Source organism: Panthera onca, chromosome B4 (genome assembly GCF_046562875.1).
Source record: "Panthera onca isolate mPanOnc1 chromosome B4, mPanOnc1 haplotype 2, whole genome shotgun sequence".
NCBI classification, from domain to species: Eukaryota; Metazoa; Chordata; class Mammalia; order Carnivora; family Felidae; genus Panthera; species Panthera onca.
In genome coordinates, this window is record NC_138345.1 from 11,359,668 (window position 1) to 11,375,658 (window position 15,991).

General features: G+C 45.4%; 1 protein-coding gene across 5 annotated transcripts in view; it reads left to right on the forward strand.

The window, feature by feature from the left end:
* CAMK1D (calcium/calmodulin dependent protein kinase ID) overlaps window positions 1-15,991 on the forward strand; it is a 501,767-nt gene that overhangs the window by 155,640 nt on the left and 330,136 nt on the right. The window contains exon 1 of one of the 5 annotated variants that reach the window (XM_060659607.3): window positions 12,695-15,594. The exons of the other annotated variants lie outside the window; for them this stretch is intronic. Within the exon in view, the coding sequence (XP_060515590.1) occupies window positions 15,584-15,594 (11 nt within the window). The 5' untranslated portion in view covers window positions 12,695-15,583. Of the gene's footprint in view, window positions 1-12,694; window positions 15,595-15,991 lie in introns of those variants that run through there. 5 annotated transcript variants of the gene reach the window in all.

Here is a 15,991-nt window from a genome sequence, read left to right on the forward strand (position 1 = left end):
GTACTACTATGTGGGCAGGAGGCCAGAATTTAGGTGAATAAAGAAAAAGTTGATTTGACCATTATAGTTTTGTTTTCACAATGGTGGGGTTATATTGGGGATCATGTTATCTCCATGATTTGTGACTGTAACCATAGGTTATTGAACAGACAAGATACTACTCTGACTAGCCTGTTATTTATTTATTTTTCCATTCAGAAAGCAGGTAAGGGGCTCCTGGGTGGCTCAGTCAGTTAAGCAGCCGACTTCGGCTGAGGTCATGATCTTGCGGTCCATGAGTTCGAGCCCCGCGTCGGGCTCTGTGCTGACAGCTCAGAGCCTGGAGCCTGTTTCAGATTCTGTGTCTCCCTCTCTCTGACCCTCCCCTGTTCATGCTATGTCTCTCCCTGTCTCAAAAATAAATAAAACGTTAAAAAAAATTTTGAAAAGAAAGCAGTTAAATGTAAATTTTCCCTATACGGGGACATATGAGCTATAGAAAATTGAACCCTCCCCCACCATGGTCTTCACGTTCTAGTATCTTCATGACAATTATTTTCTGAAAATATTATGATGTTTCCACAGTAGATGAGGTAGACATTTGAAACATTTCTCTGCTGTTTATTATTTTTTTCTCATTCTGGTCCTTTACTGGCATATTTCTCTTTCAGAGTTTCTAAAGCAGATGAAATATTAATACGGTTATTTTTTAAAGTTTTTACAATGACGTGATTTTTTAAAGGGAGAGTTTTTTTTTTCTCTCTGTTTCTTTCTGTTCCATTACATTTTGGTGAAGCTTGAGAAACAGAGATCAAAGGCCATAGGAAAATGTCATGGTCAAAGTGCTTCTCACCTCGCCAGTTCCCCAGTGACTTAAACCTTGCTCAAATTTGACAGAATAACAACACAGACTGGCAGCCAGAGTTGGGAGTGTGGAATTTTCCTGGCAGCCAAAGTCGAAAATGCAGATCTATCTGAAGCCAGCATATTCACAAACAGTCGTAGGTTCGTGAGTTAGTTAGGAAAGCACCAGAAATCAGATTTAAGAGTGAAAAAAAAGAAAGGAGAGTAATGCAGATCCTTATTTTATGAGCATAACCAAGTGCTGTCTACAGAACGTAAGGAGAAGCTCACGGGTCCCTGGGGTCCACTGTCATCCTGGGGGATGCACAAAAAGCTGAAGATGATGATGGGGGCTTGCCTGCGTGTTTCCCTGTTGCCTATTGCTTGAGAGACGTGGGCCATCTTGGAGGGCTGGCCGTTTTGAGACTTGGCCAGTTCTCCTCTCTCTGGGAATCTCAGGGCGAACTCGCTAGGATGTGGTCTCTGCTTCTCGGTAGGTAAAGAAGAAGAGAAGGAGTGACCACGTGAGCTCTTCTGCTCTGTCACCTGTCCTGGCCTTACAGGGATGTGTGACGTCACCGGGCTTGGCTGTGGGAGTCACCGGAGCTGCTCCCTGATGGTGTGACTATTCTCATAGTCCATCACCAGCATAGCAAGGCCGGGAGGTGCATTGGGCAGCTTTGCTCCAGGGTAATGCAAGGAATCTGGGAACAGTAAGGGTATGTATCTGGTGCTCACACTAGGTTGTGTTTTCTTTCTGAAATTCATTTCCGGAGAGGAAATAAACACGGCAGGGATGCAAAGGTGAGAAAGGATGACAGAGCCAATGCTCTGATGCCTTTTGCTGTTTGGGGAGATGTTTGTAGAGTAAGCATATCCAAATGCCGTGCAGCAGCCTGTGAAATTTCTCATAATCTTTGGGCGTTCTCCCTCCATGACTGTGGCCTCCCCAACCTCCTCTTTAAAAAAAAAATTTTTTTTCACGTTTTATTTATTTTTGAGAGACAGACACAGAGCATGAGCAGGGGAGGAGCAGAGAGAGGGGAGACACAGAATCCGAAGCAGGCTCCGGTCTCTGAGCTGTCAGCACAGAGCCCAACGCTGGGCTCGAACTCACAAACCATGAGATCATGACCTGAGCCGAAGTCGGATGCTTAACCGACCGAGCCACCCAGGCGCCCCTCCCTGCAAGCTTCTAATAGAAGCCCAGCCACATTGAGTGGAGATTGTGTTGCTTTGTCACAACAACTGCGGAGGATGAAGTTTGTTGCTCATCACAGAAACCAAAGAACAGCTTTTCTTGGAAGCAACTCCTTGTTTTCTAAGCACACAGTAAACTATTCTCTGGTGTCCACTCTGCCTGAATATTCTCAGCCAACACTGCTTACATCTTCTGCTCACAGCACGATCCTTGGCTCTTTGGTGAGTCAGCGAAAGAAGACGAGTGTATGTTACAACAGTTTTAGCATTCTGCCAAAGCCCACATTCTGTTGATTTCATGAAAAATAAGTGGATTCTTTTTTATGGGCATATTTTACTGAATTGACAGTTTGTACATCTAGCCTGTCAAGAGTTTTTTAACCGTATTTGTGGGAGTGTCAAGGCAGTCCGACAGAATGGGTGTAAAATAGGATAGTCACTAGGACAACAAACATGGAGAGCTCATGTCTGTATATTGTGTTGGAGCTCATGACATGCACTTTCTGTGTCACTTGTGTTAGTCAATAGGAGATGGATTGGAGGACAGACCTAACAGGCTCTACCGGCCAGTTGGAGTCAAAGAGCTTTTGTGTCTAACCAGCGAAGGTAATGGGGTCCTTTCATGTTGGTGAAAATAACCCAGAGGCCAGCACGTAACACCAGTGTGGACAAGGCATGTTCGGAATGGGGTGGGAAGAAGTGGTGAGCATCACACCGGAGAAGGTCCATCTCTTGGCAAAATTCTATGGAGCAAATGGCGGCTGAAATTCAGGTCAGCAGCAAACTTATTTCCTGCCTGATTGGGTTAGGGAAAGAAAATAAACTCTAACGAAGTATTATTTTGTTAATACTTGTATGTGTTTATCATATATAAATATTAATATAAATACTATTTATATATGAATATATTTATATATGTGAATTATTTATATATGTTATATATATGAATTATTTGTATATATATAAATGTATCATGTGTTGGTGCTTATTAGTATTTATTAGTAAATTTGGTCATATGTTTATATTCAGAAGTTGCCCTTTTTAAGTAAATAAAATTCATAATCTGCCATCACTTTTTTATCTCTGTCAACCAGTTTTCTCATGTCTGAGGATGCTACTGGCATTTTTGCTACCAAGTTCCTGGTGTACTCTTTTTTTCTTTTTTTTCTCACCCATGACTTGAAGTATGTGATTCAGATGCCGAGCTGGGCTCTGAAAACCTAGTTAAAACATATCTCAAAACAATAATAAAAGTCACTGGCTGTTTCCTATCTTCTTCCCATGATTACTGAATGACTAAGTGAGGAATTAACCTGATTGCTGTGTAGATACCTGTAGCACAGGCCTGGGCAGATGGTGTTCAGTAAATTGGTATTTTCCCTCACCCTCAATAGTGCTTGTCTTTTCTTTCTTTTTTTTTTTTTTTTAAAGTAGGCATTGCACTCAACATGGGGCTTGAACTCATGACCCTGAGATCAAAAGTCACATGCTCTACCAACTGAGCCAGACGTGCCCTTCAGTAGTGCTTTTCAGCCTTTCCCTGAGTATCCTCAACTGCAGAGAGCAGTAGACACATGAGCTCAGGCCCCTCTGGATGTTTCCCAGACTCCCATTGAGGAACACCAAAGTTCTAGGAAGATGTGCCCTTGTAACCTTGTGGCTTCACTACTCCCTGGCACACATACTGTAACTTGAGAAGGTTAGTGTTCATGGCTAATGTTCAACCTGGCAGAAGGGAGTGGTCAATATATTCACCCCAAATATGTTTTGTCATGTTTGATATGCTTTGCAATTTGGCCACTTATATATGGTTTATAAGATAATTCCCTTAAGCATGTTGGATTCGACAGCACACCCGTTCTCCAGCCATCCTGGACAGTGGGCAGGGAATCATTGTTCCTAAATTCTGCATTTGCACGTTCAGCGAAAATGTAGAAATCCGATGAGGACACACTCCTGAAGTACGTAGCATTCTGTGGATTTTAGTTACATGCAGAGATTTAATGGTGGATTTCCAACTGAAAAATAAGATAATGGGGCAGCATTTCTTTACTAACTCAGATAAATGAAAATAAAAGAAACCCTCCTCATCGGGCATTTCTGTAGCAGAATTATAGAATCTACTAATTATAGATGATTCTCAATTGCCCATGAATTTGGGGGTTCATTTCATTTCTTGCAGATCATTTCAATTCTTTGATAATAGAAAATTTTCACTTTGGTGGTTAGTTCTTGTTTCTATGGAACCAGTCTTATTTTAAAGCCAAATTTTGACAGAGGAGTTAACATTTTGAGCAATGTGGGTGTTACCCCATTGTTAAAGGTGAAGAGACAGAGGTTCAGGAAGGCTAATGCAAGACCACTGAGTCATGGACCTGGGCTGTAACTTCACCTCTCTGATTCAAGACTCATTCTCCCTCTCTCAAACTACTGCCTATCCACTGGTAGAAATATGGTAAAATGTCCTGAAAGATAGGAGGAGGCCTAAGAAAGGCTGACATAATCGCGAATCATCAATTCCTGAGTAACCAAGAATTGACAAATATTTGAGAGAGTTAGCTTTGGTTTCTTCATGCAAAAGTATTGATAAGTCTTATAAGGAGCAAAGGAGGTAATGGATTCAAAATACTTTGGTAAGGGGTGCCTGGGTGGCTCACTCGGTTCAGAGGTCCGACTTCAGCTCAGGTCACGATCTCGTGGTTTGTGGGTTTGAGTCCCGTGTCAGGCTCTGTGTTGACAGCTCAGAGCCTGGATCCTGCTTCAAAGTCTGTGTCTCCCCCTCTCTGCCCCTCCCCCACTCGCACTCTGTCTCAAAAATAAACATTAAAAAACATTTATAAATACTTTGGTAAGTACAACTAGCTCTAAATATACAAAGGAAGATTATCCACTAAACCTCTGCCCTTTGAGAAGAATCTGTACCTGGGACTGTACCCTTGGCCCTTCTGAGTCACAGGCCGGACGCCGTGGTAGCTCTGAAGGGCTGTGTACTCTAGCTGAGACTTCTCTGTGGTCCGGACAAATAACTGCCAAACAAAGCAACGAGTTGAACAAGGATTGTCATGGCCATAAAAACAAGGATTTTATGGTTGACGGTCTCTGCAACTTTCCTACTAAAGGCACGCAAAGTTTTGATAACTCATTTTAAGGCAAACCAAGTCCTGTGTTCTCTCTCAGCCCCTTGAGAAACTTGCACATAAATATGCGCAGAGTAGAAGGAGTGGAAAGATGGCCACCATATTTAAGCATGTAGCAAATAGTAAGAGTTGGTGGTTGGGGGTCCACCCTCATGTTTTCTTGACAGTTGGAACTCTGGTCGTTGATGAATTGTTCCTTGAGCAATGTCTTAATCTAAATAGCGCAGTTACTTAATGTGGTGCCTAAACATTTTTACCTGTGTTAAAACTAATGAAATTGTCAGTTACACAAGGGCTACCAGCGACTTTTCTCTCATCACTGTTCATTTTCTGAGAACATTGGTTGAGACAGACTTTGTAATGCCCAGTATAGTAACCGGCACACCGAGGGATGATATATGTATGTATATATGTGTGCGTGTGTGTGCATGCGCGCGTGTGTGTGTGTGTGTATTTGTTGAATATACGAACTACAGAAGCATCTACCAGAAGCCAGGCTCAGTTTGTAGGAGCATCTGTGAGTAGGATGACCTCTTAATTGGCCTTTATTCACTCAAAGTTTATAAAATATGTTCTTTGGGTTTTTTAATGGAAATTTGATAGAGGTAATTGTAGAGGTAAATGTAAATGAAGTTTTTTTTTAAGTTTATTTTGAAAGAGAGAAAGAGCGTGCAGGGGAGGGGCAGAGAGAGGGAGAGAGAATCCCAAGCAGGCTCTGCCCTGTCTGCTCAGAGCTTGATGTGGGGCTCAAATGTATGAACTGTGAGATCATGACCCGAGCCGAGATCACAACTGGAGCCGAAATCAAGAGTTGGATGCTTAACTGATTGAGCCACCCAGGTACCCCACTTTACATGAAGTTATAAGGAATAATATAGAGATCCTGTGTCCTTTTTAGTCAGTTTCCCCCTAAAGGCAACATTTTATAAAAATATAACACCATATCACAGCCAGAATGTTGATGTTGACACAGTCCACCCATATCATTCATATGATCTACTGATTTTGTTCAGATATCTTTCTGAAGTGATTTTAAAATGATGGAGTATGACTGGGGAGCCAAAATAGCCAGGTTGTAGGCTCTTGTGGCAAAGGTGCAACCAGGACTTTGTGAACATCTGTTGGGGTGAGGCCGGTTTCCAGCTGCAGAGGAGAGCACTGTGGGATGCCTAGGGGGTACCCCAGGGAGGAGAGGTTTTCCAGGCTCCAGCCTTGGGGCCCAGCACAGTAAGAGTCTATTTGGCAGCCCAGAGGAAGGAGGGAGCCTTGTCCTGCATTTTCCAGGGCTGAGGTGGCCACTGGTGGGTGCCCTTCCCGCCTGTGGCTTCCCTGCTCCAGCCACGAGGCGGGAACACGTGCTGTGGCTTAGGCTTACAGGGGCCCTAAGTCTGGTCTACACCCAAATCCCAGACCACACCCTCCCCCTTCTGAACCAGAATTTCCAGAAGGTTTGAGAATTAGCCTCAGTCTTTGTCATTCTTTCCTTTCTCGTGGTTGTTTTTCTTACTGGATTCAGGCAAGCAAATAATGAGGTATTGGAGGGCTGATGGTCCCTCTTTTGATTCATTATTTCGCAGTCTCTTAACCAAATCTCATCTGCCCTCGAAGCCCGCACAGCATCGCCCTGGAAAGGTGGATCATTAATGCTGATGGGAATGAAGTCAGTTTCTCCCTAGGGAGACATTTCCAGGGAATGAAGACCTGTGACTCCCATGCTGGGGGGTGGGGGGCGGGGGAGGCAGGGGTGAAAAGAGGGTGGTGGTGCCCATTATATTTCTGGGACTGTGGCCTTGTTTCTATTTAGGGGGAGAAAAACCGCCTAGTGTTTTTACACTCTGGAAATGAATACAGCCTTCTAGGTTCGAAGAGGTTTCTCCCACCTCCCCTTTTCAGGCTTAAAAGTAGCTGGGTTCAGCCTGTATAAGTAGCTAACTCACAGTTAACTCTTCCCTCTGAACCAGGCCTTCCCTTGGTGGTGGGCAGGCTGCTAGCAATATCATTACTGCTTTTTCGGGGCCAGAGCAAAGAAAGGCAACATTTGCATAATATTCCCTTATTTGGTTTGCCACCTTCTGCCATAGATCTGGAAAATAAAAGACACACCTTTTGCAGGAATTGCTAGTTCTTAAACAAATAACTGCATAACAACTGCTTACCATGTGGGAACCCTGAGCACTTTTCCAGGAAAAGCTAATATAATAAAATGCTTTGGCAAACGTGCCTGTACTATAATATTATTTAATAAGGTTTTAAGAATCCGGTTTTTAAATTTGCAGCTTCTGGAGAAAATAATGTTATATTTTACTTGGAGAACAATTTCGTTGAAATGACCCTTTCAAGGGATTTGGAAAATGCACGTGTTCAATTATTCTTTTAAGCCTTTTTATATAATGGGTTCTCATAGAACCTTGTTATTCCTGGTGGGTTTTTTTTTCTCTGCTCTCACTTTTTTTTGTTGTTGTTGTTTACCAAGTTATTCTTCTTTTTAAGTATTGAACATTTTCTTCAGGGCATATTCTGATATTTAAGTAAATGCATGTATACCAGGAAGAAAGGATGGTGAATTTCTGCTTGATTGCTTTGGATTTTTCTTTGGATCCAAATGTTCACATATTAGGAAACAACCAGATAATGAGGTTTTTCAGATAATTGTAGAATATCCATTATTATATAAACACAGCTAGCCTTGAAGGCTACATTTGCCGCCCAGATTTCATGGTGACTTTCTCGAATGCTTTTGAAAACTTTGACTTTCTGTATAGTATATGTAGGCTTGCTTTTGTAAATTAAAGAAAGTGTGTTCCCTCGTCCCCAACCCTCATCTTATAAAGATTTGAAGAAGGATATAAAAATTGGCTCTCATCTTCAGACATAACCACTTTTAAAGTCTAAAAATGTATTTTCCAGGCTTTTTCTAGGCATGGAGTTAACACAGTTACTTTCCTATCATATATTGTTCTTCCATTTGTCATTAAAGGACCTATCCTGGGCATTTTCTCATATTTGTAAGTCTTTCCCTCGGATCCTGTGTATGCCGTTCGAATCCCACGTGTGTGCCACGGCCCAGTACAGCCACCACCTCCGTACTGACCAGAGCCCCGGGGTATGTGTGAGGGAGGGGGTCCCACTTGCCTTCTGGAAGTCACGGAAGTGCCATAATAATTCTCTCCTCTCTCTCTGCTCCCTCTCCTCTTTTTCCCCATGTGTGTTTTCCTGTGTTTATTTTTAGTTCTTTCTCACTTGCCAGTATCGATCGGAGGCTGGGGGCTAAGTGGCTGCTCTGTGACCATGGGTCCTCTGCCCACGAGCATGCCCACTGCAGGCTGCGGGGAGCCCGCTGGCTCGTCCTGGGAGGTGGGAGACCCTGCATCAGTGTGTGGGGTACACACGGGGGCGGCTGCCTTTAGGATTCTCAGTCACGTTTCCTTCTGGGCCTGAGGTCATGTGTCCTCCTTGTTGACTGCTTACTGGAAACTGTACCTCCTTGAAGTTGGAGAACCCATATTTCAGTGGCTGGTGTGGGGCTGGCTTGGCCTAGGTGGTGACCGTGGGAAACGTGCCCTGGCTCTTTGACTAGAGCTTAGCAACCCAAAACCCAAGGCTCCTCGGGTCAGGAGCTAACCTGGCTGCCAGGTGCTGGCCAAGGGGCCTTTAGCTTGTAGGTTCCTGAGAATCAGGCAAGGCGGGGCCTGGAGCACCGCTCCCAAGGGCCTGGGTGCTCCACCCATCTCCCCACCTGCTGCACAGGTCTCTGACTTCTTCCTTTATTGCTAGTGTAAAATAAGGACAGACATGTTGAAAAGGTGTGATTCTGAGCTTGACTGCAAGTCCCCATTTAACGTAAGCCCTTCTTATCCCCTCCTTTGTCAGGACAGATATTTTGGGTATGTAACAATTCACTGAGGGGTGAGGGCATGTTGAGACACAGACGGCATGCTATCCATGCAGTTTCCCATCACTGGTCTCTCTGTGTCTAAATTTGTCACATGCATTGATGGCGTAGGCCCCGGTGAGACCCGTAAGCCCCAGTGGTCTGTACACAACATCCTTGATGGCTTGCTCTCCTGGGTTCTTTGATTCTTTCCTTCCTGTGATTAAAAATCTTGCTTCTCCTCCTCTCTTCTGAGCACACTTGTCTTCCTCCGCGGAGGCCTCATGCAACTCTGTTCTACCTGTTGCCTGTCTCCTTCCTACCTCCCTTCATTCCTGGGCTCAGTCTTACACTTAAAAAATTTTTTTAAAAAAATGTTTGTTTATTTTTGAGAGAGAGAGAGTGAGACAGAGTGTGAGTGGGGGAGGGGCAGAGCGAGAGGGAGACACAGAATCGGAAGCAGGCTCCAGGCTCGGAGCTGTCAGCACAGAGCCCGACGCGGGGCTCGAACCCACTGACTGCAAGATCATGACCTGAGCCGAAGTCAGATACTTCGCCGAATGAGCCACCCAGGTGCCCCTCAGTCTTACACTTTTTATGTGCAGCGTCCGTTTGCTTGTTCATTCATTCATTCACTCATTCATTCATTCAGTTTCTGTTGTGCCAGGCCCATTGCTTGAAGCTCAGTGCACAGTGATGCGCAGCACATTCCTGCCTCCCAGGAGCCTGCTGCTCATCACCTGGGGAGTCAGGTAAGCTGCTGTGTATCCAAGGTGGGGATCACGAGGGTCGACAGAAACACAGGGAGGCAGACATAAGTCTGTGCGGGAACCAGGAAAACCATCAGTGGTGAGGTGACACCCCTTAAAGCGTCTGCAAGGCCACAGTGTGGGGCAGAGGGAGGAGGTTGTGAGAGTAGAAGGAACAGGACGTGCAGAGGCTGGAGGCGTTAACAGTTGGCCTGTTTGTGAAAACCCTCCATGCGGAAATCAAGGTCAGAAGATGTACTGGGAGACAGTAGGCTGTGGCCCCACCCGGAACGCCCTTGCTTATCAGAATGAAACAACAGTTAACACGTACGTGGCCCATGTTATGTGCCAGCCACTGAGCATTTTATAATCATCAATTCATTTAATCCTCATACCGACTCGAAGAGGTAGGGACCATTACTCTCTCCATTTTACAGATGAAAAAACTGAGGCCAGAGAGTTTGAGATTTAGAGAAGGTCTTCCAGACAGCAGGGTGGAGCTGGGCTTTGAGCTGAGGAACCTGCTGTGTGTGGCCAGATGGCCCAGAGCCAACTCTCCTAATGGCCCAGTGGCCACCTCTTACACTCCAGAGCAGGACTTCATCATGCTGGCCTTGGGGAATGACAGAAAGGGGTTAACTGGTGGGGAAAAGGATCTGAAATTTGTATAGAGAGTTCTTTATCTTTAGAGACAGATGGAGATTCGATCCAGGAAGGCTGCGTAGAAGTCCCTGCAGTTTTTGTGTGGGAATTTGGTGCAACAGTCTCTTAGAATTGCTTTCTCAGAATTATATATACTGAAAAGGCAGTTCTGGGACCTATTTTTAACCGAACGTTAGTTTATAAGGAAACATGCCCTGTATGCTGATAGAATTTGATGTTCAAAGTAAGTAATCAATATGTTCATGTGATTTCAAGTATTTTGCTATAAGTAAAAGAAAGTTTTTTAAATTGGACACTTTTCGTAAGTCCCTCTGGACCTTCCTTCCACTTCTGGGTCTGATGGGAGGTAGGCACTTTCACTAACAGTACCTCTGGGGAAGTAGTTGGCTCCTCTATGATATGGTGTCCCTACTGGTACCTCTTCCATGAGTTTTTTTTTTTTATCCATTATTTAAACTGTAATAAAATACACATAACATAAACTTTACCATTTTAACCACTTTTAAGTGAAGAGTTCAGTGGCATTAAGTGTATTCAGTGTTGTGCAATTATTACCACCATCCATCTCCAGGACTCTCTTTATCTTCCGAAGCTAAAACTCTGGACCCAGTAAACAAAACTCCCCAGAGCCCCTCACCCTCCAGCCCCTAGAACCCACATTCCACTTTCTGTCTCTATGAATTTGACTACTGTTTGTACCTCATGTAAGTGGGATTCTATAGTAACTGACCTTTTGCGTCTGGCTCATTGCCCTTACAAAAATGTTCTCAGGGGCTCCTGTGGCTCAGTCAGTTAACTCTCTGACTCTTCATATCTGCTCAGCTCATGAGCTCATGGTTTGTGAGATCGAGCCCTGTGTCAAGCTCTATGCTGACAGCATGGAGCCTGCTTGGGATTCTCACTCTCCCTCTCTTCTCTGCTCCTCCCCACTTTAAAAATAAATAAACTTAAAGAAAAAAGATGATGTCCTCAAGGTTTATCCATGTTGTAGCAGGTGTCAGAATTTACTTGCTTTTTAAGACTGGATAATATTCCACTGTATGGATAGAGCACATTTTGTTTACCCGTTCAGCCCTCAGTGGGCACCTGAATTGTCCCCATCTTTTGGCTCTTGTGCGTAATGCTGCTATGAAAATGTATCAGAATCTGTTCAAGTCTCTGCTTTCGTGGTATTACATGAAGTTTTACTCTCTCCTCGGTCTGACCTTGGGAACTATATATATAACACAGTTGAATTCATGGGCATAGAAGCTGCCTTCTTCTCTCTCCCTTTTCTATCATGTCAAATGAATCATATTAATATAGTAGTAGAGGTAGATTTCAGGAGGGGGTTGTATTTTAGAATGGGTCCTCCTTCCCACTTTTATGGAACAGGAAGTATTTACTGACAAACTCCATGCAGGAGGTGACCACTCCCTGAGCTGTGGAAGCGCCAGGAGAGATTCAGGGTGAGGGAGGGATGGGGCTGGGAGGGTAGTGCTGCCTGGGGCCCAGTCTAGGGAGAAGAATTTAGGGCATTCGTTGCACTTCACGGGAGGGCATGAGGAAGAGAAGAATCTAGGGTGAATCCCAAATTTCTAGCTCAGTTGGCTAAATGGTCCCCAGAACTAGGATGACCGGCATGGGTGATGCTGGGGGATCACAGAGCCTGCACCTGTTTCAGACCCCTTGAAAATAGGGGGAGAACCTCCACGGGCCTGCCGACGATCTGCAGGGTGAGGGTCATTACAGTGCAGCCGAATAGTGGGGCTGGAAAATGAAGTGACAGTACCGTATAATTAATGCGAATTTATTTCTTCTTTCTGGCTTTATTGAAAACAATTGTCATATATCACTGTATAAGTTTGAGGCATGCAGCATGATGGTTTGATTTTGATGTACAAATATCGTGAACTGATTACCACAGTAGGTTTAGCTAACATCTTTCTTCTCATACAGTCACAGCAAAAACTTAAAAAAAAAAAAAAAGAATAAAGGCAACAGTTGTTTCCTTGTCATGAGAACTCTTAGAATTTGCTCTCTGAACAACTTCCCTGTATACCATCCTCTGTGTGATCCGTGTGAGTTACAGTCACCATGCTGTTCATTCCATCCCTAGTACTTATGTATTTTATAACTGGAGGTTTATACCTTTTGATCACTGTCCTCTAACTCCCCCTTCCCGCCTTCTGCTTCTGGTAGCCACCAGCCTAATTATTTTTTTTCTGAGGTTTTTTCTTTTTTTTTAATGTTTTTATTTAACTTTGAGAGAGACAGAGCGTGAGCAGGGGAGGGGGAGAGAGAGAGGGAGACTCAGAATCTGAGGCAGGCTCCAGGCTCTGAGCTGTCAGCACGGAGCCGGATGCAGGGCTCGAGCTCACAAACTGCGAGATCGTGACCTGAGCCAAAGTTGGATACTTAACCGACTGAGCCACCCAGGCGCCCCTGAGTTTTGATTTTTTTTTAAAATTCCATATATAAGTGAGATGATACAGTATTTGTCTTTCTGTGTCTGACTTACTTTGCTTAGCATAATGTCCTCAAGGTCTACCCATGTTGTTGGAGATGATAAGACTTCCTTGTGTTTTTATGGCTGAGTATTGTATACACATATACCACAACATCTTATTGAAAGATGGTTACATTTCTTTACAGAAACTTCTGTTGTCATGTCAGGATTTTTTGTTGGGGTATCTGTTGTGAAGGCCAATGTTTTCTTGGTTTGGTTCAAAGGTGACAGATGGAAGTAGGTAAGTAATTTGTTATTAAATGCTATTAGTATTTCCACCTGAATTTTTGTACTCTATTTTGAACTTGAACTTGGGGTATGTCACTACAACTTTTCCTTTACTAGCACCGTGTCGTCTGACCTTGTCAGCCCCTCCTCATAGACTTGCCAGCCCTGGTTCCTAGCACACCCAGCCCTTCACTTCCTCTGTGATGTGTCCTGTTCCTGTAGAATTGGAAGGAACCACACAGTAGAAGGAATGGATGGATGTAGGGTAAGGATAATGGGTTCACTTTCAGATGTCTTGATCTCAAGACCATCATGTAGGCATGTAGGCGGGTGGATGTCAGGTGCTCAGGATGGAGCTAAATGGGACATAGCTATGGAAGCCATCCCAGTGCCCAGGGGGAGGAGATTGCCTGAGGGAAAGAAGGCACAGAGGGAAAGACCATCCTCTTCTTCGTCTACTCCTGTATCCATTTTGAGTGACAGAATGAACAGTAGGCCACGATTCAGAGGTGGCATCCAAACTGGTGCCGTGTGCCTTTCCTCTGTCTTCATGTGGGTAGACTCCAGAGAGGAAGAGGGGGGTTTCAGGACACATGGTGGGGAGATGGGCTGAGGTGTGGCAGCCACATGGGCTGGGGGAGAGGAGCCCCCAGAGGAAGCTGGGAAGAGGGTCAGGGGAATAATTGGTGAACCAGGGCAGGTGGTGTGCTGGAAGCCAAAGGAAGGAGGTTGAGGGAGGCAGGAGAGGCCAAGTATTCAATGCTGAGAGAGACCAGATACTTGACAAGTGTCCCCTGAATTTGGCTGTTGGGAGGCCCTCCTAATCCCTTCCCAAGTTGTTTCAGGTAATGATGGTTTCTAATCCAAGATGGTACCCTTGCGGTGTGCTCTCTCCTTAGCTCTTGAATTCCAGATGCTCTGTCAGTCAGCACATGATGCTTCTTATCACCCATTCCTTACCAAAAATACTCTTCAGCAGTCCAGAATGCATTCTAAACACTTCCACTACACATTCTAAATACCAGCATTTGAACTCAGACACATCTAATTCTCTCTGGAGGCATCTCCTCAAATTCATATCATCCTTATTTTAACAGTAGAATAGGGGACATTTTTATTCTCAGGATTCTCAACCCACAAGATGCTTGAGGAGCCAGAGATTGTAAGAATCTCCATGGATCACAAGTAAAATTGGTTGGTGACCCTGAGCCCCTGGGGGACCTTGGGTGAATGCGTCATAATATCTGCTGGCTTCCTTCAGCTTCTCTCTTCTGTCCTTTAAACCACGTGCCTGAGAATCAGGGCCGTCGTGGATTCCAAGCTTACTCTAGCCATTTCCGAGTTCCTGCTGTTTGTGGAGCTGTTCCACTGACCGGTGAGAATAATAGTAATAATAGGTACAGTGTATTGAGTGCTGACCATGTTTGGGGCAGTGTACCAAGTGCTTGACATGTATTATTTAATTGTTTAAAAAAATTCTTTTAAACGTTTATTTATTTTTGAAAGAGAGAGAGAGAGAGAGAGAGAGAGAGACAGGGTGTGAGTGGGGGAGAGGCAGAGAGAGAGGGAGACACAGAATCCAAAGCAGGCTCCAGGCTCTGAGCTGTCAGCACAGAGCCTAATGCGGGACTTGAACCCACGAACCATGAGATCATAACCTGAGCGGAAGTCAGATGCTTAACTGGCTGAGCCCCCCACGTGCCCCTATCTCGTTTAATTCCTAAACCGTAGCCTGATGAGGTGAGTGTTGTTAACCCCCCTGACTGAATGAGAGAATTGTGACGCAGGAAAATTGAAGACATCTTCTTGCAGCCAGTGGTGGTTCTCAAACTCGAGTGGACATCAGAATCCCCTGGAAGGTTTGTGAAAGCACAGGCTGCTGGGCCCCACCCCTCAAGGTTCTGATCCAGGAGCTCTTGGGGTCAGGAACACACTTTGGGAACCACTCCTCTTAGCCACTCAGCTAAATGCAGGACAGGGGTTCCCAGCGGGGCCTGACTGCCCATGTGCTCTCTGCTTTGCGGGATGTGCACCCCAGGAACCTGAAGGAAGGAAGCCTGCTTGCCGCCTAGGTAGACTGCGGGCTTCCTAGTGGAGGGTTCAGGTGAGGGGTTCTCTTTCAGGTGAGCTCTGGGCAGGCATGGCAGGTGTACTGAGGCCCAGGGAACCGTTGGGGGCTGGAGCCGGTGGAGGCCGTCGCCCATATAGAACTTAGAACATTAGTAACGTCGACTCCAAGTCTGTCTGCTTTGTTATCACTCTGAACCCGGACTTCTAAGCAGCGTCTGTGCTGCCCCCTCCCTTTGTATGCCACTGCCCGGCAGCCAAGGAGAAGAACACCCAAGCACCCTTCATTGCGGGGGCTCTGGGACGCTCAGGGACCTCATCTCCACCTCTGTTCTCCACGCGAGGAAGGGCTCAGCCCATGTCCAATTGGTCAGTCCTTCCTCCTCCACCTCTGTGTTCATGTCATAGCCTCCTTTAACATGCCTGAGGGAGAAATGAAAGACTGCAGAGTCTGCGTTGGACGGGTGGGTTTCATAGCAATGCCTCGTGTGGCCCTTGCCAGCGTTATCAGACAGGGACTCACCCCTGGGCCAAGACGGACCCTTTGAATTCTCACAGTGACCTTGTGAGGGGGGTTCTTTTGTCACCCCCCGTGGCACAGGTGAGGACACGGAGGCGCACAGAGGTTGGTTAAGCCACTTGCCAAGGTCAGACAGCCAGTGAGCGGGCAGCCTAGCTCCAGAGCCGTGTGCTTCACCACGAGCCCTGTGCCCCTCAGGCAGACCGTCGGTGCTTCCTGAGTGCACGCGGGAGTAGGCATATGCGA